This window comes from Perognathus longimembris, chromosome 20 (assembly GCF_023159225.1).
Source record: "Perognathus longimembris pacificus isolate PPM17 chromosome 20, ASM2315922v1, whole genome shotgun sequence".
NCBI lineage: Eukaryota > Metazoa > Chordata > Mammalia > Rodentia > Heteromyidae > Perognathus > Perognathus longimembris.
The window spans coordinates 16,506,071-16,528,111 of NC_063180.1; the positions used below are offsets into that span (position 1 = coordinate 16,506,071).

The 22,041-nt window shown below is 54.8% G+C and overlaps 2 protein-coding genes and 1 non-coding gene across 3 annotated transcripts; 2 read left to right on the forward strand and 1 right to left on the reverse strand.

The window, feature by feature from the left end:
* Positions 1-683: 683 nt before the first annotated feature.
* Positions 684-12,378, reverse strand: Atp4a (ATPase H+/K+ transporting subunit alpha). The gene is made up of 23 exons (XM_048369101.1): positions 12,352-12,378; positions 12,113-12,253; positions 11,961-12,020; positions 11,301-11,504; positions 9,818-9,931; positions 8,482-8,734; positions 8,033-8,301; positions 7,198-7,396; positions 6,820-6,929; positions 6,605-6,739; positions 5,561-5,753; positions 5,305-5,480; positions 4,447-4,583; positions 4,210-4,360; positions 3,940-4,108; positions 3,681-3,835; positions 2,815-2,938; positions 2,122-2,267; positions 1,593-1,726; positions 1,286-1,387; positions 1,104-1,195; positions 919-984; positions 684-868 (listed from the first exon to the last, which is right to left on the reverse strand). Exons 1-22 carry the CDS (start codon positions 12,361-12,363, stop codon positions 956-958), a joined length of 3,105 nt encoding a protein of 1,034 aa, XP_048225058.1. The 5' UTR covers positions 12,364-12,378; the 3' UTR covers positions 684-868; positions 919-955.
* Positions 12,379-18,860: 6,482 nt separating this feature from the next.
* On the forward strand, positions 18,861-19,908 carry Pmis2 (PMIS2 transmembrane protein). Its single transcript, XM_048329963.1, has 2 exons — positions 18,861-19,076; positions 19,710-19,908. Exons 1-2 carry the CDS (start codon positions 18,861-18,863, stop codon positions 19,836-19,838), a joined length of 345 nt encoding a protein of 114 aa, XP_048185920.1. The 3' UTR covers positions 19,839-19,908.
* A 1,685-nt stretch (positions 19,909-21,593) lies between these two features.
* Trnan-guu lies at positions 21,594-21,667 on the forward strand. The gene has a single exon. It is a non-coding gene; the product is annotated as a tRNA-Asn (tRNA).
* Positions 21,668-22,041: the final 374 nt, after the last annotated feature.

A 22,041-nucleotide genomic window follows, 5' to 3' on the forward strand; every position in this document is an offset into this window, starting at 1 on the left:
TTGTTTTGTTTTTGTTGCCAGTCCCAGGGCGTGGACTCAGGGCCTGAGCACTGTCCCTGGCTTCTTTTTGCTCAAGGCTAGCACTCTACCTCTTGAGCCACAGCGCCACTTCTGGCTTTTTTCTGTATACGTGGTGCTGAGGAATCGAACCCAGGGCTTCATGTATAAATAAAGAGGCAAGCACTTTATTTACCACTAGGCCATATTCCCAGCCCCCAGTCCTGGGGTTTGAACTCAAGGGCCTGGCACTGTCCCTGAGCTTTTGTGCTCAAGGCTGGCACTCATATCACTTGAGCCACAGTTCTATGTCTAGCTTTTTGGTGGTTCATTGGAGATAAGAGTCTCATGGACTTTCCTGCCTGGGCTGACTTTGAACCACAATCCTCAGATCGCATCCATCTGAGTTGCCAAGATGACCAGGGCCAGCCACCGGTCCCGACCCCAGAGGTGCTTTCTCATGGAGAACAGTTACCCAGGACAAGGAGGAACTGCAGGCAAGGGGAAGGACGGGCTCTGGTTTGGGCTTTAGGTCCAGTCCATGGCTGCTGGGTGGACATTGAAGCCAGGAGGCCAGGGTTGGACCAAGCAGGCTGGTCAAGGTGGAAGGGGCAGCCTCGACACTACGGCGGGAGGCACAGTGGGTGTGGCGCGCTAGGCAGGATCACAGAGTCTGGGTGGCACTTGCCAGCTCCTGGCATGGGGTGGTTTTATTACTGTCAGGCAGAATGTGAGCTTTTAACCCTACAGCCCACACTCCTGTCCACACACCGCACTGGAAGGTGCCAGCCCCCTGGGGAGCCCTTTGTTGCTTCTCCAGTCGCCCAGGTGGGCTGAGAGAACAGTGGGTGGGACGCCCCTGGGTGCAGGCCGACACTCGGGCTGTGCAGCTGTGGTGGAGGCCGGCCAGAGGATCCGCACGTCCACCCCTCCTGCCCGTGGTGGGCGCAGCGTCCCGTTAATAGTAGAGTTCCTGGTCCCACCAGCCTGGGGAGGGAGGGGGGGAGGAGGCTTAGAGCTTGGCCTGCAGAACAGGGAGCCAGGCCCCAAGGTGAGGGGTGTGGTAGATGATCACAAAGTTGGGGGCACCCAGCCCCCACACTCACTCCCTGGACAACAGCGAACTCCAAGTTTGCGGATCTCATCATAGACGAAGATGAGCAGGCCGAAGGGCATGGGGACCAGCCACCACTGGAAGCTGCAGGTGTGGGGGGGGGAGGATAAGGGCTGGGCCTGGGCTGCGTCCACACCCCACACCCTGTACCCCCACGGCACCCCTGCGCCTCACCGGATCGGCATGAAGTTGAAGATGTTGGGCATCCCCGGGCAGTAGCACAGGAAGCAGCCGATGCACACTTGGAACACAATGGCGATCACCAGGATCCGGTTCCTGCCGGGGTGGAGGACAGGCTCAGATGGGCAGGCCGGGCACTCAGCACTGAGTCCACATGGAGTAAGGATGGTGGCATCGGGGTGTCCTCAGACGCTTTGCATGGGGTGGCCCCTCGTCAGTGACCCTGCGCTGGTGCCCAGCCTGCCATGGTGGCGCTGGGGCTTGTGGGCACTGGTGGGCAGGAGGGGGCCAGTGGCGTCACCTGAAGAAACCTTGCTGGAATGCTGAGAGGCGGCGCGTCTTGCGGATGAGCACGTCAGCAATCTGGCACATCTCGATGCTGATGAAGAACACGGTGTAGCAGGTGTACTGCTGGTACAGGCGCTGCCCGAATGTCTGGATGAAACCAAGGCAGCTGAGCCTACGCTGATCAGCCGTCCCTGGGGACCTGGGGGTCCTGAGCCGGGGACACTTGCCCCTCCCTCCCCCTCACAGGAGGCTGGGCTGCCAGCTCTGTGAACCTGGGCACCCAGGCAGAGAGGGAGGCCCAGAAAAGGAGGCCTTGAGTCCTGAGGCAGGATTTGTAGAGACCAATGGGGAACAAGGCAGTGAAGCAAAGCAACAGGCTGAAGGTCACACATACTGCTGGAGCGATGCTGGACCCCAAACCCTGGCCATCTGGACCAGCACTGCTGGGGGCCCCAGGAGCGCTGGCTAGCCTGTCCCCATACAGCCATGGCAATGGAGCCCAGAGACAGGGTGGCACAGGAGCGGGGCAGCCCAGCGCTCACCCACTCCTGGCCATAGCTGTCCTGCAGGTCTTGTAGGTGGTGGTCCTCCCACTGGGGCCGCAGCCCCACGCACAGCAGCGGGAACCAGCCCTCCTGCGCCATGGCCGTGAAGTAGTCAGCAAAACCAGCAAAAGACTGGATGGCACCTGGGAAGAGGTGGGTGGCAGGGAGGGGCAGGGACAACAGGTCAAGAGCAAGAGAACGCTGGGCACCAGTAGCTCACACCTGTTATCCTAGCCACTCGGGAGCTTGAGATCTGAGGGTGGAGGTTTAAAGCCAGCCTGGGCAGCAATGTCTGTGAGAGAACCACCAGAAAAGGAGGTGGAGCTGTGGCTCTATGGTAGGGCACTAGCCTTGAGCAAAATTGTTCAGGGACAGCACTTAGGCCCTGAGTTCAAGCCCCACAACCAACAAAAGAAAAAGATGGAGATACAGAGAGCCAGCCACAGAAAAGCAGTGTCAGACACATCTATGCCAACAGAGATTAGATAAACAGTGCCAAAGAGATGGATGGACAAATGCAGGCCCAGAGATGGACAGGAGGCAGAGAGGGAAGGGGGAGGGGTGTAGGAAAATGTGGAGAACCTTCAAAGACAAACGAATGACCCAGGGGAGAGTGGCGAATGCTAGGGACTCCAGCTCAGATACCCAGGCAGGTGTGCGCAGCAAGGACGACCCCGCACCCATGCTCACCTATCTGGAAATAGGAATAGGCAGCCAGGGGCTCGTTGACCAAGCGGTCACGTCTGGGGTTCCGTGGACGCAGGTGCATGATGTCGCTCTCCGCCTTCTCATACGCCAGGGACACGGAGGGGAACTGGCCAAGAGCAGAAGGAAGCAGGGCTGAGGGTGGCCAGGGTCCTGTCCCGTACACGCAGCCATCCTCCACCCTCCAGACAAGAACAACATGCAGGGCCTGTGGTGGCCACACCGCTGCTGGCATGGACAGTGGCTCACCTGTCCCTGCGGCGTCTCCATTAAAAAGCGAGCTTTTGTTGCGCTATCACTGGTTCTCTTTCTCCCTCTCCCTCATCCTTCCAAGCTCCCTCTCAGCTTTTTCACTCAAGACTGGTGGTCTACCATGTGAACCACAGCTCCACATCTGGGTTTTTTTAAGTTAACTGGAGAAAAGCGTCTCATGGACTTTCCTGCCCAGATACTGGCTTCAAACTTTGATCCCCAGATCTCAGCCTTCTCAGTAGCTTGGACTAGGCATGAACTACAGCCACTCAGCTCCTGATTCTTAGTTTCTGCGTGCCTAGTCTCCTGCCTTTCTCTATGGCTGTCTCTGCTTTTGTGTCTCTGTGTCTCCACGTCTTTGTCACTTCCCACCTCTGTGTCTCAAATGGTAGAGCACCAGCCTTGAGGGAAAAAGCTCAGGGGATAGTGCCCAGGTCCTGAGTTCAAGCCCCAGCATAACACACACACACACACACACACACACACACACACACACACACACACACACACACACTGCATGTTAGTCTTGGTCTGTTGTGGCCACTAGGGGGCACGGGTCTGGTGGCACCGTGGGGTAGGGCCCCGGGAAGTGAACTCACAATGTCAGTGCAGAGTTCAATAAAGAGAATAGTGATGCACCCAAGGGGCAGAGGCACGCTGACAGTGATGTAAATGAGGTAGGGTGTCAATTCTGGAATGTTCTTAGTCAAGGTGTAGGCAATGGACTTCTTCAGATTGTCAAAGATCAGCCGGCCTGTGGGGAGTCATCAGACACCTCAGCCCTCTCCTGGCCCGTTTCCACCTGAGCCCATAGGCTGCCCATGCCCTACCCCCGACTTTTCTTGGCCCAGTTCAGACCCTGTTCCACGCCCGTCACAATGGAAGCAAAGTTGTCATCCAACAGAATCATGTCAGCTGCATTTTTTGCAGCATCTGAGCCAGCAATGCCCATGGCAACGCCAATGTCTGCCTTCTTCAGGGCTGGGGAGTCATTCACACCGTCTCCTGTCACAGCCACGATGGCACCCTGCAGGCAGGTAGGAGGGGGGAGTCAGGAAAGTGCTCGGCAAGAGAAGGGCCTGGGGTCTAGCCTGGTCCGTCTGCCACCCACCCCAGCCAGGCTCTGACCAGCCGCTGGCAGCTCTCCACGATCACCAGCTTCTGCTGGGGACTGGTGCGGGCGAACACCATCTCGGGGTGGGTACGCAATGCCTCCACCAGCTCCTCGGGGTCCATGTCCTTCAGCTGCATGCCGTTGATCACACAGGCACGAGCATCACTGGGGAGGAGGGAGGGGCACTGAGCTGGGGCCGCCTCTGGCCGCACGGGATGCACAGAGCTATGGGGGAGGGCTGAAGGGCTTACTTCCTGTTAACCTGCTCCACAGGTACCCGGAGGCGAGCAGCAATGTCCTCCACGGTCTCACTGCCTTCTGAGATGATGCCCACACTTGCTGCGATGGCCTTGGCTGTGATGGGATGGTCGCCCGTCACCATGATCACCTGCAAGGGGTGCAGGGAGAGCAGATCCAATCTCCCCAGCTTCCCTGGGAGAAAGCTCATGCACTCCCATTTATTGTCTGAAGCAAGCATGATGACCGAATATGTGCCTAGACAAAACACCACAAGTCCCTGTCTTTGAGAAGCTGACATTCTAGCAGGAAGAGACAGAAAATAGACAAGTTAAACAAATTAAATAGCATGCTAAGTAAAGAGGGGAAAATAAGCTCCATGAAGGAAGTGGTAGCTCAACTGAATTGTACCCAGGAAAGGCTTTAATGGGAAGGTGATATTTAAGCAGAGACCTGGAAGAAATGAGATCCTAGCAGAGGGAACCATCAACACAAAGGCCCTAGGGTGAGAACATGTCTGAAATTCTGGGGAAATGGCAGGTCTAGAGAGGACTGGATAAGAGGTAGGGAGTTCTGGAGTAGATTAGAAAGCTAGCAAGGCTACCTGGAGACCACAGGAAGGGTTTTTTTGTTCTCAATGGCTCTTTACCCTTGGCTTGTCATTGGGGACCCACGATTGTCCTTCCGGCCATTGGGATGAAATGAGATCCCTGGCCAAGACTGGGCCCATACGTCTAGGCCTGGCGCACACAAGCTACTCGGCCCCAGTTACACACAGTAACTGGTTCCGAGGTGAACGACTATGTGACCCAATCTGGCAAGACAGGTGAGAGGTGTAAGTTAAATAAAGCTACTGGGGTGGGGTGGCCTACCCGGATGCCTGCTGTCCGGCATTTGAGCACGGCATCAGGGACGGTGGCCCGGGGAGGGTCAATCATGGACACGAGTCCCGCGAAGCAGAGGCCACTGCTGGGAAAGTTCATGGCCTCGGCGTCGAAGGCATAACCGGGCGGGTAGTCCTTCTCATTCAGGTAGAGCTGGCAGAAGCCTGGCCGGAAGCAGGGAGAGTGAGGGGAGGGAGGGAGGGAGCCCTCTCCCGCCTCCCCGCCCCAGGCCCGCGGGGCTCACCCAGCACGCGCTCGCCCAGGCCCCCCAGGCTGAGGTAGGCCGTCTGGAAGGCCTCGCGCCACTGCTCGTCCAGGGGCAGCTCCTGGCCCTTGATGAGGATGGAGCTGCAGCGCTCCAGCACGCGCTCCGGGGCGCCCTTCATCACCAACAGGTGCCGCGGGTCACGTGGGTCCTCCAGCGTGTGGATCGACAGCTGTGGAAGGAGGGGCGTGGCCGCACCTCGTGTGGAGACAGCGGTGGGTGGGCCGAGGGCGTGGCCCCACGGGGCGGGCTCGGCTTTGGGCGTGACCACCGAGGGTGGCGCCGTGGGCGTGGTTATGGAGGGCTGGGCTTGTGGTGTGGGCGTGGCTGTGAGCGGTGGGACGGAGCTGAGGGCCGGGCCTTGGCGTCTTGGGATGAAGGCGCTTGTGTGGGGACAGACTTTGGTAAAGACTGAGGGCTAGGACGGGGTCCTTCCTGGGCACAAGGAATGGGCAGAAGCGGGATGCAGAGTTGAGCTGAAGACGACTCCCCACGCCCTACAGAGGGCTGAGGCTGGGGCTTGGCGGGGGTGGGGGGAGGGGTCTAACCAGGGAGGACTTGGGCCTGTTGCAGGATGGAAAATGGGGTGGGATTGGCTGCTGAGAAATACCGTAGTGAGAGGGAAGCCCTATTCTGAACCTGCTCTCTGGGTGCTAGGTCTCGTGTGGGCGTGGCCTTGGGCTCGTGGGCGTGGTTTGTGTCTGGGAGGCGGAGCCTGTGGCTTTGCGGGCGGGGCTGGTGTCTGGTGGGTGGAGGGGGCTTGTGGGCGGGACCTGGGACTTATGGGAGGGGCTTGTGTCTGGTGGGTGCAGCAGGGCTTGTGGCCAGGGTTGGTGTCTGGTAGGTGCGGTGGAGTTGTAGGCGGGGCCCGGGGCTTGTGGGCGGGGTTGGTGTTTGGTGGGTGTGGCAGGGGCTTGCGGGCGGAGCTGGTGCCTGGTTGGTGGGCGGGGCTTTTGGACGGAGGCTAGTGCTTGATGGGTGGGGCCGGGCTTGTGGGCAGGGCCTGGCATATCCCCAGCGCACCTGGAACTTGTTGGTGGAGTTGAAGGGGATCTCGCAGACTTTGGGGAACCGGTCCCGGTAGCCCATGGCGTTGCCCAGAGTCAGCTCAGAGAACTTGAGCAGCGCGGTCTCTGACGCGTCTCCAATCACGATGCGCTGGGAGAGAGGACAAAGGTCAAGGTCGCAGTGGACGTCCCCAGGCTCCTGGCATCCCCTGGCCTCCGCCAGTCTCTCACCTTGGGCACAGGGACCGCGTCCTGGCCGGACTTGAAGGCGGCCCGGTTGCAGAGGGTGAGCACGCGGCACAGCGCCCGCCACGTCTCGGAGGACTGGTCAAACGTCTGCCCTGGAGAGCAGGCATCCAGGTTGGGGCCCCGAGGGAAGCCGGGCAGAGCGCATGCAGGTTGGAGTCCCCTCCACAGACCCCTGTGCACATCCCAGGACAGGGCCTGCCCTCCAGACCCCATATCAAGTCTATGAGATGGGACTGAGCTCCCTGATGGCAGCTGAGCAGACCCTTTGCAGTACCCACCCCCCTCCACCCCCAGTAATTCACAGCCTCCCCCAAGCTCACTTCAGATCACAAACTAGAATATGCCCCCCTCACCCCCCACCTGACTGGTCTTCTGTAGTGTCTGCTGTGTGGATGTGGTTGTCGAACCACAGGTGTGACACGGTCATGCGGTTCTGTGTGAGGGTCCCCGTCTTGTCGGAGCAGATCACCGATGTGGAGCCCAGGGTCTCCACTGCTTCCAAGTTCTTGACCACGCAGTTCTTGCTGGCCAGCCGCTTGGCTGTCAGGGACAGGCAGACCTGGGGAGAGGGGAGAGACACAGGCAAAAGAAGCTCGTTACTTCTTCCGGTATTCCTATGCCCCTCTCTCACAGCTGGAGAAGAGAAAGAGGATCCTTTATTCCTGCCACCATATGGCAAGTGCAGCATCCTGCTCCCCAAAGCAAAACAGAACAGAAGGAAAAAGCCTTAAGCCCGGTGCTGGTGGCTCACACCTGTCATCCTAGCAACTCAGGAGGCTGAGATCTGAAGATTGAGGTTTGAGGCCAGCCTGGGTAGGAAAGCTCACGAGACTCTTATCTCCAATGAACCACCAGGAAACTGGGGTAGGGCTGTGGCTTAAAGTGGTAGAGCACTAGCCTTGAGCACAAGAGCTCAGGGACAGCACCCGGGCCCTGAGTTCAAGGCCCAAGACAAACAATCAATCAATAATTGGATACATGCTGGCTGTCCCCACTGGGCCTCAGCCTTCTCCCATCCAGGACCCCTGAGCCTCCGTGCATTCAGTGTTTGCTGAATAGATGCATGATGGTCAGGTGGATGATGAATGGCAGGGAGATGGATGGATGAGGGACAGGTAGGGAGGTGCTGGGTGAAAGCTTGGATGGATAAACAGATGAGCAGGCTCTCAGGTCTCCTTCTGTGTCCCTCACTCACTGTGACAGTGGCCAGCAGCCCCTCTGGCACATAAGCCACCACGATGGCCATGAAGAACACCATGGCCCGCAGGAAGGTGTAACCGATGCACATGGCCACCACAAAAAAGGTGGCCCCAAAGAGGATGGCCAGGCCCGCGATGATGTCCACAAAGTGTTCGATCTCGATGGCGATAGGTGTCTTCTCATTTTCTACTCCTGAGGCCAGTGATGCAATCCGGCCTATGATCGTGCGGTCCCCCGTGTTCACCACCAGGCCCTGGGCCGTGCCTGCCGGGAGAGGACGAGAGGACGGCTCAGGGCGGGATGGGCAGCCGCTGAGGGCGAGCCTTCTCGGTGGCTGTCCTGGTGATGGGAAGGTGTGGGCTGCAAAAGCTAAGAGGAGCCAGTGGAGGGGGACTTAGTGGGGATCGCAAAGGCAGGTATGGCTCCTGGGGGAGGAGCACAGACCCTCAAGGCACATGGTGGAGAAGAAGGCGATGTTGCGGGTCTCCAGAGGGCTCTCGTGCGTGCACTCGGGCGAGCGGGTCTGTGGCTCCGATTCCCCAGTGAGCGAGGAGTTGTCCACCTTACAGCCCTGGGCTGACAGGATGCGAATGTCCGCCGGCACACGGTCCCCGCCTTTCATCTCCACCAAGTCTCCCACCACCAGCTGGTCTGCGTTGATCTGGAACTTGTCCCCATCTCGAATCACAGTGGCTTGCTGTGGGGGAACACGGAGTGGCATGGGACAGGTGCGGGTGGACATTGCTGAGTGGGATTGGGGACATAAGGAGGTGGAAGGTGAGGAAAGCTGAGGCCCTATAGCAGAAGTGCAGAACATCTTGCCTGAGGGCTTTATAAACCCTGGAAATTGGCACGTGACAGGACACCCTTCAGGTCCTGCTGGTTAGCTGCCTGTGGCTGTCTGCCTGTATTAATGTGTGTGCATATGCACAGGTACGCATGCGCATGTGTACATAAATATTAGTGCTTGAACTCAAGGCCTAGGCTGTCCCTTGGTTTTTCCCACTCAGGACTGGTGCTCTACCACTAGAACCATGCCTCTGCTTTCGGCTTTCTAGTAGCTAATTGGAGATAGGAGTCTCACAGACAGGACCACTAGTTTCCAGGCATCAGAGGCTCAAAACTGTCATTTTAGCTATTCAGAAGGTGGAGACATGAGGATTGAAGTTCAAAGCCAGCCCAGGGAAGGAAAGTCCCTGAGACTCTTACTCTACTCAACTGCCAAGAAAGCCAGATGTGGGGGTAGAGCTCAAGTGGTAGAGGGTTAGCCTTGAGCAAAAGAAGCTGAGAGACAAAAGCTCAATCTCTGAGTTCAAGCCCCAAGACCAGCACCCAAAAAATAATAAAATAACATTAAAAACTCTGGCAGATATTCCTCCTTGGGGTTGACTTCGAACTGCCCTCCTCAGGTCTCAACCTCCGAGCAGCTAGGATGACAGGGATGAGCCACCAGCACCCAACTGTTGATTATTTTCTATGGCTGGCAAATGATGCTAGGAATATCCAAATAGCCTTTAACAGGAAGAGGGGACTGGGAATATGGCCTAGTGGTAGAGTGCTCGCCTCGTATACATGAAGCCCTGGGTTTGATTCCTCAGCACCACATATATAGAAAAAAGGCCAGAAGTGGCGCTGTGTCTCAAATTGGCAGAGTGCTAGCCTTGAGCAAAAAGAAGCCAGGGACAGTGCTCAGGCCCTGAGTCCAAGCCCCAGGACGAGCAAAAGAAACAAAACAAAAAAAAATGGTCACAGAGCTCGAAGGCAGGGGTGGGGGTCCCACCTGAGGCACCAGGTTCTTGAAGCTGGCGATGATGTTGGTGCTTTTGAACTCCTGATAATAACCAAAGCAGCCAGTGACCACCACCACGGCAATCAGGGCCAGGGCCAGGTAGAGCTGGAGAGAGAGAGGAAGTGGCGTCATGCACAAGGGCTGGACACTCCTGCCCAGAACTGTTGCCCAACATCAAGGGGATTCCCGAGTTCTTAGTGTACTCACCTCCAGGATTTCCCCTCACATTACTGAAAAGCCTCCTACGCTATTCCCTGGGGTGTGCGTTCCTGTCCCCAGGTCCTGTGCATCCCTTTAGTTACTGATTTATTTTTGTTGATCGTGGAGCTTTATCTCAGGGCCTAAGTGTTGTCTCTAAGCTCTTTTGCTCAAAGTGAGCGCTCTACCACTTGAGCCACAGCGCCACTTCCAGTTTTCTGGTGGTTGGTTGGAGATAAGAGTCTCATGGCCTTTCCTGCCCGGGCTGGCTTTGAACCTTGATCCTCAGATCTCAGTAGCTAGGATTACAGGTGTGAATCACCAGTGCCCAGCTTATACACCTTTTAGCTCCTGTGTACTGTGTCCCTGTGTCCCTAATTCTATGCTCCCTGCCTCCTAAATCCTGGGTCTTCACAGTCCCCATATTCTGAGGTTTCCTGCATCAAGCGTGTGTGTGTGTGTGTGTGTGTGTGTGTGTGTGTGTGTGTGTGTGTGTGTGTGCCCGTGTGTGCGCACGTACGCACATGCCAGTACTAGGGCTTGAACTCAGGACCTGGGCACTGTCCCTTAGGTTTTTTTCACTCAAGGCTAGCACTTTACCACTTGAACTACAACCTCGCTTCCGGCTTTTTTGGCTGTTAAGTGGAGATAAGAATCTCATAGACTTTTCATGAGACCACCATCCTCAGATCTCAGCCTCCTGAGCAGCTAGGAGGACAGGCGTGAGCCACCAGCGCCCAGTTGTCCAGTTGTCCCTTAGTTTTTTCACTCAAGATTGATGCTCTACCCCATGAGCCATAGCTCTGCTTTTTTTCAGCTTTGTTGGTGGTTAATTAAAGAGAAGAGTCTCACAGACTTTTCTATCCAGGCTGGCTTTGAACTGTGATCCTCAGGTCTCAGCCACCTGAGTAGCTAGGATGACAGGCGTGAGCCACTGACATCCAGCATATCTGCTTTTGGGTTTTTGTTTTTGTTTTAGGTCTAAGTCTGGGACTCAAACTCAGTACCTGCTGCTTTCCATCATTGGCAACTGAGCCACCCCTCAGCCTTCCCCACCCCACCCCATCTCTTACACATTGCATTTCCCAGGTCCCACTTCCCGTGTCCAGTGTCCATGTGACCTATGACCTCTCTCCCACATTATCCCCCTGAACCGGGGTCTCCATGGCTCTCCCTCCTCAGCCTGTGTCCCTTTGGCCGGCGCTGCTCCCCTCCATCCCTCCCTCATCTGGAGTCCCCGTGTGCTGTGTCTGTCCCCATAGCAGCAGACGCTCACGTTGTCATCGGTGGTGAGGTCCCCCTCGCTGGCCTGGATGGCGAAGGCAATGAGACAGATGGCGGCAGCCACCCACATGAGGCACTGCAGACCGCCTGCCAACTGCCGGGCAAACTTGACATATTCTGGGGTGCCCTTTGGGGGTCTCAGAGCATTGGGCCCATCCCGCAGTAGGATCTCAGCAGCCAGGCTTGCAGTCAGGCCCTGGGAATGCAGGGGTGAGGTCACGTCGGGGACAGAGTGGCTGCTCTCCTGCCCTGTCCACGCGCCCTTCCCCCTCCCTGTGCATCTCCTGTGTCCCCTTCCCTCTCTCCTTCTCCTTCTCCCTCTCCCCTCTCTCTTCAGTTTGACATTTTATTATTTTATTTTATTGTCAGTCCTGGGGCTCGAACTCAGGGCTTGGGCGCTGTCCTTGAGCTCTTTTGCTCAAGGCTAGCGCTCTACCACCTTGAGCTACAATGCCACTTCTGGTTTCCTGGTGGTTCATTGGAGCCAAGAGTCTCAGGGACTTTCCTGCCTGGGCTGGCTTTGAACTGGGATCCTCGGGTCTCAGCCTCCTGAGTCGCTGAGATGACAGCTGTGATCCCGACCACCTCTGACCCTCTCATTCTTCTTCCCCCCTCTCCCCTCCCTGTCCCTCCACACCCCATCCCAGCTCACCTTGGTGGCACTGGTCCTGTATTTCTGCTCCAGCTCGGCCACTGACAGCTGGTGGTCATTCTGTGGTTGGGGACAGGACGCTGACTCTGGCCGTCCCTGCCCCCAGCCCCCAGCCTTCCTTCCCCCCGCCCTCTCCCCAGCCCTGGGCTCACGATCTCCATCTCCTTCTTCATGTTCTCCAGCTTCTCCTTCTTCTTGCCACCCCCACCGCCCGGCTTCTTCTTGCTCATCTTGGCTGTCATGTCCCCACCAGGGCCAGACCCCAGCTCCACGGAATAGAGCTCGTAATTTTCCTAGGGAGGGATGGGAACAAGGAAGGCATCACATGCCACTGCACCTCGGCCCCTTCCGCCCTCCCACCCCTGACCCCATGGGGGAGGAGGTCACGCACTGCCTTCCCCATGGTGATCGGCCCCGCTGCCTTGTGTCTGCCGGCTTCCCGGGGTATGGTCCAGCCCTGATATACCCAGGGCACATGGGGCGGGGCAGAGCAGACCTGGCTGATGGCAGCTAACTAGAAGGCTCCTTGCAGTGACCTCCAGGCCTGGACAACCCAGGCATTTCCTCCTGGGCCGCCCCAACCTGCCCAAATCCTATCACACCTTACCACTCAGCCCGGGAGCCACTGGGAACAGCCAGTGGGAAGAGCCAATGGGTGCTCCGGGCTGCCGTGCATTCACTTATTTGACCTTCCAGTGACCCTTCCAGGAGAGGACTCCATTACAGGTGGGGAAACTGAGGCACCGAGGGGGTCAAGTCACAGTAGTCAGGGTTGAGATCAACTGTGGAGCTGCCTGGTCATTTGTGATAGGGGCTGTAATATCCCCACTGTGCAGATGGGGAAACTGAGGCCCAGGAAGGTGCAAAGAGAGCGCGAGTGGTACTCTACACACTCAGCTATCTCAAACCTGAACTCAGGGCCTGGACACTGTCCCTTGGCTTCCTTTTGCTCAAGGCTAAGGCTCTACCACTGTAGCCACAGCTCCATTTCTTTTTGCTGGTTCACTGGGTTCACTGGAGATAAGGGTCTCATGGACTTTCCTGCCCAGGCTGGCTTTGAACCACAATCCTCAGATCTCAGCCTCCTGAGTATCTAGGACAGGAGTGAGCCACCAGCACTCAGCTAATGATGGAGTCAGGCATGATTTTGCTTTGGCCTCCAGGAGCCGGCATGTCTCCAAGGGCAGCTGTGAATGAACCTGATAAGCTAATCGCCTTCTAGATATCCTTTTCCTCAGCAGGGCATCACCTGGAAAAGTCAAAGCGGGTGGAGCCTGAGCTGTCCACACCACCCAGCTGCTGGCCCCTAGCCTGCCCCAGCCTAGGAGAGGAGGCAGCATGGGGTGTAGTCACCCTGACTGCCCTTGACATGAGACTATTTGAGTACTGGCTGAACTTGAACTCGCGGGTATAAAACAGCTGTTACTCCTCCATTTACATCATTCTAAAGGTGTCCCTTCTTTCTTAGCCACTGCCTAAGCCTGAGTCCATACAACCACTGTGCTACCTGAGCCTGGATCCATATAGCCACTGACTCATCCTGAGTCCCTACAGCTACCACCTGAGCCTGAGTCTGGAAATGTTGCCTAAGACTTTCTCCACAGAGCTACTATCTGATCCTGAGTCCACATAGCAACACTATACCACCTGAGCCCAAATCCACATAGTCATTATCTCAGCCTGAGTCCACAAGGCATTACCTAAGTCTGAGTCCATATAGCTACTGCCTGATCCTGAGTCCACACATCCTGTTCTCAAGCCTCCCAGAATTTTTCCCCAATGTCTCAGACCTCCTATACCCACCCATCCAAAAACAATACCTGACTCAGCCCGACCCTGCGCCCATGGCCCTGTTTGCTCTGCCTGTCCTGCACCCAGACACCTGGCTCCATGGATAGGTAAATATCGTCCCCCTCTCCCCTGACTGTTTATAATGGGGATCTGGATAAAGTGGGAACATCTCTGGCTCCCTGGCCCCAGGAAGCTCCTGTTCAAATCCCTTGCCAGGAGGGAGAAATGGCATCTCAGGCTGATGGGCAGCTTCTGGAAAAACCTTCTCCCCAGGAATGTGGCAAGTGTGACATAACACAACGATCTTGGTAATCCCAGGTCTTTCTGAGCCTGGGGCAATCACTGGGAACTTTCTTGAGACCAATTAAGGGTCAGAATTTAAATTTTTTTTCTTTTCCTGAGAAGGAAAAGCCGGGGGGTTAGTTAATTAGACAAGAGATAGTAAGTGCTTCGTGTGTGTGCTAGTACTGGGACTTGAGCTCAGGGCCTAGGCGCTGTCCCTGAACTTTCTTCACTCAAGGCTAGCTCTGTACCTCTTGAACAACAGCTCTTCTTTCTGCTTTTAGGGTTGTTAATTGGAGATAAGAGTCTCACAATCTTTTCTGCCCCAGCTGGCTTCCAACTGTGACCCTCAGACTCCAGTGTTCTGAGTAGCTAGGATGACAGGCGTGAGCCACCAGAACCCAGCTTGAAAATGCTTGAGGCCACTGGTGCACACAGACCCCTCTGCCTCTGTTAGAGATTCTATTCTAACACCTTTCTTGTTGGCTAGAACACACTCTTTCTCCCTGTGCCTTGCTCCAAAGCTTGATCCAGTCTTCCCGCTGGGGTTTCCCACAACCAGCCCTGCCCAGGTGGACCACCAATTCCTCCATCGCCACCCGGGCCACCAAGGGGCTGTCCCATATAGTGACATTTAATTTTGTATTCACTCCCCGGTCTCTATGGAGACAGGGCCCGGGTGTCTCAATGACTGCCCTGTGCCCTCCTTACCCAGCCCCGGCTGGCCCCAGGGAGTGTTTGCTGAATGAAGAACCTCGACAGGACCTTGACCTTGAATTTGTGTGTGCACCTCTCTCTGATAAGATAGCAGACCAAGAATGCCCTTCACTTTTTCACTGCCAGACCCCGAGTGAGAGGCTAGGGTGGGGCAGGGATTTTGCTTGACTTTCTCCTGCAGGCAGGTCCAGGGGAGAGCAAGGAGCCAGCTTTAAACCTCAGGCTGGCAAAGCTGGCATCTGGGTTTGCCTATCCTCCGCCCTACCCATCCCCAGGGCTCGGTGCACAGCCATCTACTTCCTAAGTTCGTTGGCATCTAGGCCATCCTTGTGCTGGGATTTCAAGGTCAAATCCTGACTCCATATCTCTCCAGCTTCTCCTTGGGGTGCCACCCTTTCCCACCCTGACACCCCAGCTGCCCCAGCCCCACAGTGGGTGTCTATCTGAAGACCGAGGCCAGGGCCCTCCCGGCTCAGAGCTGCGATCCTGCTGCCCAGCCCTGCAGCTGGAACCCCAGTCCTCACCAGACACCCAAATCCCAGGGAGGTGGCCTTCTGGCCCCTGTAAACTCTCCTCCTTCTGCCACATGTCTCCTGGCTGCTGCCCCCAAAACTGGCACAGGGACTCCGGTGTCACCAACTGCCAAGTAAGCAAGAAGGACTCTGTTCTCTGGAATTTCATTCTTGTACACGTTTTGGTGTTCCCAGATCTTAGTTACCTTTAAATATATATTGTAGCAAGTACTGGTGGCTCACACCTGTCATCCTAGCTACTTAGGAGGTTGAGATCTAGAGGATCATGGTTCCAAGCCAGCCGAGGCAGGAAAGTCTGTGAGACTCTTACCTCCAAGAAACCACCCCAAAACAAGCAAAAAAACAAAACAAACAAAAAACAGCTGGAGGGGCTGGGAATATGGCCTAGTGGTAAAGTGCTTGCCTCGTATACATGAAGCCCTGGGTTCGATTCCTCAGCACCACATATATAGAAAAAAGCCAGAAGTGGCGCTGTGGCTCAAGAGGTAGAGTGCTAGCCTTGAGCAAAAAGAAGCCAGGGACAGTGCTCAGGCCCTGAGTCCATGCCCCAGGACTGGCAACAAAAACAAAAACAAATAAACAAAAAACAGCTGGAAGCAGAGCTGTGGCTCCAGTGGTAGAGTGCCAGCCTTGAGCAAAATAAGGGAACAGCACCCAGAGACCCTGAGTTCTGGCACACACACACACACACACACACACACGGTGGAGGAGGAACCTAAAGGACATGTGACCGGATATGGGCACACACAGACAGGCGAAGGGGAAAGTAGACTCTTCCTCACAAAACTTGATTGTTCTTTAACATGCTGCTGGCTCAGAGAGGCCTCCAGGCCAGGCAATGGTTGGTGTCAAGTTCAAGGACTCCAGGAAGACCAGGCAGTTACTCAGAGAGGGGAGGCAGCTTTCAAATTTTCCCTCTCATGACTTGGAATGCAAGGCAGCAGGAGATCACAATGGTCCCCACCAGAATGCTGGAGACACTGAAGCCAAAGGCCAGACTGGCAGAATTCTGGGCCTTTCTCAGGTCATGATGGACATGGACTTCCCAAGCCTGTGGGAGGATGTGTAGAGGCAAGCTGACAGAAGTGTTTCTGGGGAAGGGAAGGGGGAGGGGTACAGGGAGGGAGGGAGGGAGGGTGGAGGTAGAGTACACAATCATGGGGGGAAGGAGGCCCCAGGGTGGTGTTCAAGGACCCAGGAGAAAAGCCCCAGCCAGGAGCAGGCGGCTCACGCCTGTAATCCCAGCTACTCAAGAGGCTGAGATCAGAGGATCAAAGTTCAAAGCCAGCCCACCTTAAAGGACAAAAACAGGGCAGGGATTGCAAGAAAGATGAGGAAGATGATGGAAATGATGGCGAGAATAAGAAATGCCGCAGTGGCCTCAGGAGAGCAGTCTGCGGCACCAATGGCTGTGTGTCTTGCTGCGTCAACCTGATCTGAGATTCCAGGTCATTGGAGTGGGTCCTTGCACCCATGAGGTCCTACCTGAGGGGAGAGGGAGACAGAGAGAGTGTGATGTACAGACACAGGGCTGGGGCTGTCATCCTAGCTACTCAGGAGGCTGACAGCCAGCCTGGGCAGGCAAGTCAGTGAGACTCTTATCTCCAATGAACCACCAGAAAACCGAAGTGGAGCTGTGACTCAAAGCAGTAGAGCAGTAGCCTCCAGCTGAAACGCTCAAGGATAGTGCCCAGGCCCTGAGTTCAAGCTCCACAACTAAAAAGAAAAAATAATAATTACAGACACAGGTAAGGGGGGTCAGGCAGGGAACATTTAAGTTCCCTAAGCAGTACCTTTTCTGGCTAGGAAAATGAAAAACCAAGACTGTCTCCAAACAGCCAAAGCCCACTACACCTCCACATTCCCATGTAACCTCCTCAGTCCCAGAACAACACCTCACAACCCTCCTCTCATACTTTGGTACCCCCATAATCCCTTCCTTGTCTCCTCTTTCATCTCTTCCTCTAGTCTCTCCTCTGTGGAAACACATACTCGAACTCTCCCCCCATACACACACATACACCCCTATTGCTGATAAGCCCATCAAAGACAGAGTCAAAGTCCTTATGACCTCCCTGGGCTCCTCTCATCCCAGAGGATGGGCTGGGGCAGGCAATGAAGACTCTCGGGATGTCCCCTATTAGTCCCTGCTCCATTGTGATTGTCTACTCTGTTCCAGGAGTCCTCCATCTCTTACATTGGCTTCTGATTGGTCAGTGTCTGTAAGGGCTATTTCCCACATCCCATTTTCAATGACTGGAGGACTGACAAACTATTCTTTTGTCGTTGTTGTGGATCCCAGTTTGAACTCTTGATTGGCTCACTATGTGTGAGTATCATTTCCAGAGTGAATATTGAGTGTAATAGGGATCTATTGTCGTTTAGGATTGGGGTAGGCCTTGAGGACCACAAGACGACTCCGGATGGACAAGACCATGACTCTTCTAGAACTCACAGCCTGTGGGAGAGACAGAAGGAAAAACATTCAGATAAATAAATGAAATTCTTTAATCATGAATCAAGAGCCGGGCACCTATGGCTCATGTCTGTAATCCTAGCTACTCAAAAGAGGCTGAGATCTGAACATCACAGTTTGAAGCCATCATGGGCCACAAATTCCTTGAGACTGTTATCTGCAATTAACTAGCAAAAAGCCAAAAGCAGAACTGTGGCTCAAGTGGTACAGCGCCAACCTGGAGTGAAAAAGCTAAGGGACAAAGCCCAGGACCTGAGTTCAAGCCCCAGAAATGACCAGCACAAAGAAAAGAAAGGAAAGAAATGAAGGGAAGGGAACAGAAGTGAAAGAAAGAGAAGGGAAGGGAAGAAAGAAGGAAGGAAGGAAAGAAAGAAAAAAGGAAGGAGGGAAGAGAGAAGGAAAGAGAGGAAAGAAAGAAAAAGTAAAAGAAAGAAGGAAAAAGGAAGGAAGGAAAGAAGGAAGGCAGGCAAGTGAGAAAGGGAGAGAGAAAGGAAAGAAGGAAGGAAAGGAAGGAAGGAAGGAAGAAAGGAAGGAAAGAAAGAAGGGCGCAGGTGGCTCACACCTGTAATCCTAGCTACTCAGGAGGCTGAGATCTGATGATCTCGGTTCAAAGCCAGCCAGGGCAGGGAAGTCCATGAGACTCTTATCTCCGATTAAACACCAGAAACCCAGAAGTGGATGAGTTGAAGAGCTCAGAGACAGTGCCCAGGCCCAGAGTTCAAGCCCCTTGACCGACAAGAAAAAGTGGGGGAGGGGGAACGGAAGGAAGGAAAGAAAAGAAGAGAAAGCTAGGGATGGGCAAAAGCCAATATCCAAATTTACAGCACCCAACCAATCCCTATCGAGGTGGGCGTGGTCATTTCCCAATTAGGGGCATAGTCTGGCTCCACCCTTTGAAGCCTGGATTGGCTGGCAGGACCAGGACCACGCCCTCTTGTAAGAGCAACCAATCAGGGCTTGAGGTGTTGATTTCTCCATTGTGAAGAATTGGCCTTGACCATTTGGGTGTTGGGGTTGTGTGGCTAGAGCTAGGGGATGTTTAGTGGGGCTGGGTCTCTGATTTCAAGACATTAAAGACCTGTCTGTCCGGATAGAAAGATCATGATCCCCAAACCCAAAGACGACCCGGCTGCCCCGGGAGCCCCAAGTGCCCTGGAGACCCCAGCTAACCCCAGTGAGGCACCGAAAGAGACATCATCAAATCTGCAGATGCCTGAAGAACTGGCATTTTATGCTCCGAATTACATATGTTTGACCGTCTTTGCAGTAATTCTTTTTCCTCCCCTGGGACTGGCAGCTGTCTACTTCAGTAGTAAGGTAAAAGAGTACCTCCTTTTCTTTCTGTCTTTCCTTCTCTTTTTTGTATGCTAGTACTGGGACGACTGGGGCTTGAACTCAGGGCCTTGTGCCCTTGCTTAGCTTTTCAATGCTGGGACCTTACCGCTTGAGCCACATTTCCACTTCCAACTTTTTCTTTTTCTTTTTTTTTGCCAGTCCTGGGGCTTGGACTCAGGGCCTGAGCACTGTCCCTGGCTTCTTTTTGCTCAAGGCTAGCACTCTGCCACTTGAGCCACAGCGCCGCTTCTGGCCGTTTTCTGTATATGTGGTGCTGGGGAATTGAACCCAGGGCCTCATCTATAGGAGGCAAGCACTCTTGCCACTAGGCCATATCCCCAGCCCTCCACTTCCAACTTTTTGATGGTTAATTGGCCAGAAGAGTCTCTCAGATTTGTGTGGTATGGGCTGGCTTTGAACCTCAATCCTCAGAACTCAGCCTCCTGATTGCTAGGATTACAGGTGTGAGCCACCAGCAACTAATGATGGCCAATTTTATCTTGTTCCTGCCCCTTCCTGTATGTGTTCCTGTTCTGAGTCCCAGGGAGGGGGATTTCCCTCAATTTCCTGAGGGTTTCTGAGCTCAGAATCTCATGCCTGTGCTCCTGCCTACAGACTACTGAGGCCAACCAGAACCAAGACTGGGAGCAGGCTTACATCAACTCTGGCCGGACTGGTTGGCTGGATGTGTTCGCCATACTCATTGGTTTAGCTATCATTTATGTATATACGTTATATATGTGAAGGACAGCCCAGAATCCCAGGAGTCCATTCTCATCAGGACGTTACCAGCTACCATGTGAGAAACTGAATAGCTGAGACAATCTCCTAGCCAAGAAACCTGTCAACCAAAGAACTCAACATCCAAGCAATTCACCCTCCCGGGACACTGGCAGTCACTTGCCAGTGACACTTAGGTTTCTGAGGCCTTCACAGCTGTCTTTATCCACAGTAACGGGCGGTGCTGTATGTGCTAGATCCCCTTAGTTCTACTGGGCTGCTCTTCCAGAAAACTATTTATTTACCCAATAAAACTGAAGGGTGTTCTGGCTTCTCCTGTTTCTGAATGGTTTTTGGTTCTTTGGTTGTTTTTTCCTTCCCCTGTGGGGATGTCTGTGTTACACTGGAATGTGTTTCCTGGATTATGTGGGATCTCAGAACATTCTGATGGTAAAGCCAGGGACATGAAATGAGGACAGATATGGATTTGTATCCTCTCCTCTCCTCTCTAAAAATGCTACATACCTGCCAGGCACTGGTGGCGCACACCTGTAATCCTAACTACTCAGGAGGCTGAGATCTGAGGATCACAGTGTGGAGCCAGTCTGGGAAAGATAAATCCAGAACTCTTAAAGCCAGAAGCCGAGGCACAGCTCAAATGGCAGAGTGGAAAACCAATTGAGGATAAGAGACCCTGAGTTCAAACCCCAGGCCTAACCACATAGAAATATACATATCCTGGGCTGGGAATGTGGCTTAGTGGTAGAGTGCTTGCCTAGCATGCACGAAGCCCTGGGTTCGGTTCCTGAGCACCACATACACAGAAAAAGCTGGAAGTGGCGCTGTGGCTCAAGAGGTAGAGTGCTAGCCTTGAGCACAGAGAGACTCAGGGACAGAGCTTAGAGTTCAAGCCCCAGGCCAAAAAAAAAAAAAAAGAAAGAAAAAAAGGAAAAAAGAAAGAAATATACATGTCCTTTGACAAAATGCTTTTTTTTTTTTTTTTTTGGTTTGTAAAATAGTAATTTTGCTAAGGTGGGATGATCTTTAGAAATGTGAATCAATGTTTATTCACAAGGTATCTTCTAGGCGCACTTGTGAACAGAAACCATCTCTCCACCCAGGGCAGTGGCCCAGAGGCGCAGGGACGGGAGGTGCAGCCCTCGGGGTCCCTCAGGGTCCCCCCAGTCATGCACGGCTGGGGAGGGGGGGACGCAAAGGGCCTGCTGCGGGTTTGCTAGGTTCACGGTTTCTCCCGGCTCCTCGCTGATTCCTCTGGTTCTCGCCAACAGGAAATAACCTCGGGGTGAGACTGGGCTCCGCGCACCCCCGGGCAGGGGCAACCCAGCCCAGGAGCCCCGCAGATCGCCCTCCGCCCCTTCCCTAGACAGCCCCCGGCCGGCCCGCGGCGCCGCCCTCCTCCGCCGCGGGGCCCGCTCGGGCTGGGGCTGAGCCAGGCTCTCTGCCGGACCCCGCGCGGCGCGCTCCTCGCACACCCGGCCCTCTCCGAGGAGGAAGAGGACGGGCTGATTAGATGCGATCCGGAGAAGGCTGCTGGGCTGTCTTTCCAGCTTCCCTCAAGTGCGAGGAAAACCCGGCGCCGGGACGCCTCCGCGCCGTGCCCACGCGTCGGAACTGAACCCGGGAGTCCCGCAGCGCAGCGCCCCGGTCCGGCCTCGAGGCCCCGCCCTTCCACAAAGCTCCGCCCCCTTCCCGCAAAAAGCCCCGCCCCGCGCAGTGACGCTAACCTCCCTATACATCCCGCACACCCACGCGGGGCGGGTCTCTGTGGCGCAATCGGTTAGCGCGTTCGGCTGTTAACCGAAAGGTTGGTGGTTCAATCCCACCCAGGGACGGTTCACTTTTAACCCCAAGATCCTTGGTTGCAAGATGTCAAACCCTGTACTTGCCTTCTCTTCTCACCCCCAAGAAAGCACTGTGGACTTTTCCGGATGTGAAAAGTAAAGGCAAGGAGGAGGTAACCGAGTTGGATAAGGAACATACAAACTGCCCCTCTGTACATCAATTTGACAATAAGGAAATGAATAATTTAAAAAATAAAAAAGGTAAAGGCAAAGTAAAGCTCACCCACCCTGATAGGGGTGGGAGGGAGATTCATTGCTCTAATAATTACGTTAGTTTTCCCAAGATACGATTAAATACACGCACGTAAGGACATATGTAAGCATATGTGTCTCTCTATATACAAATATATAGCCCAACAAATGCA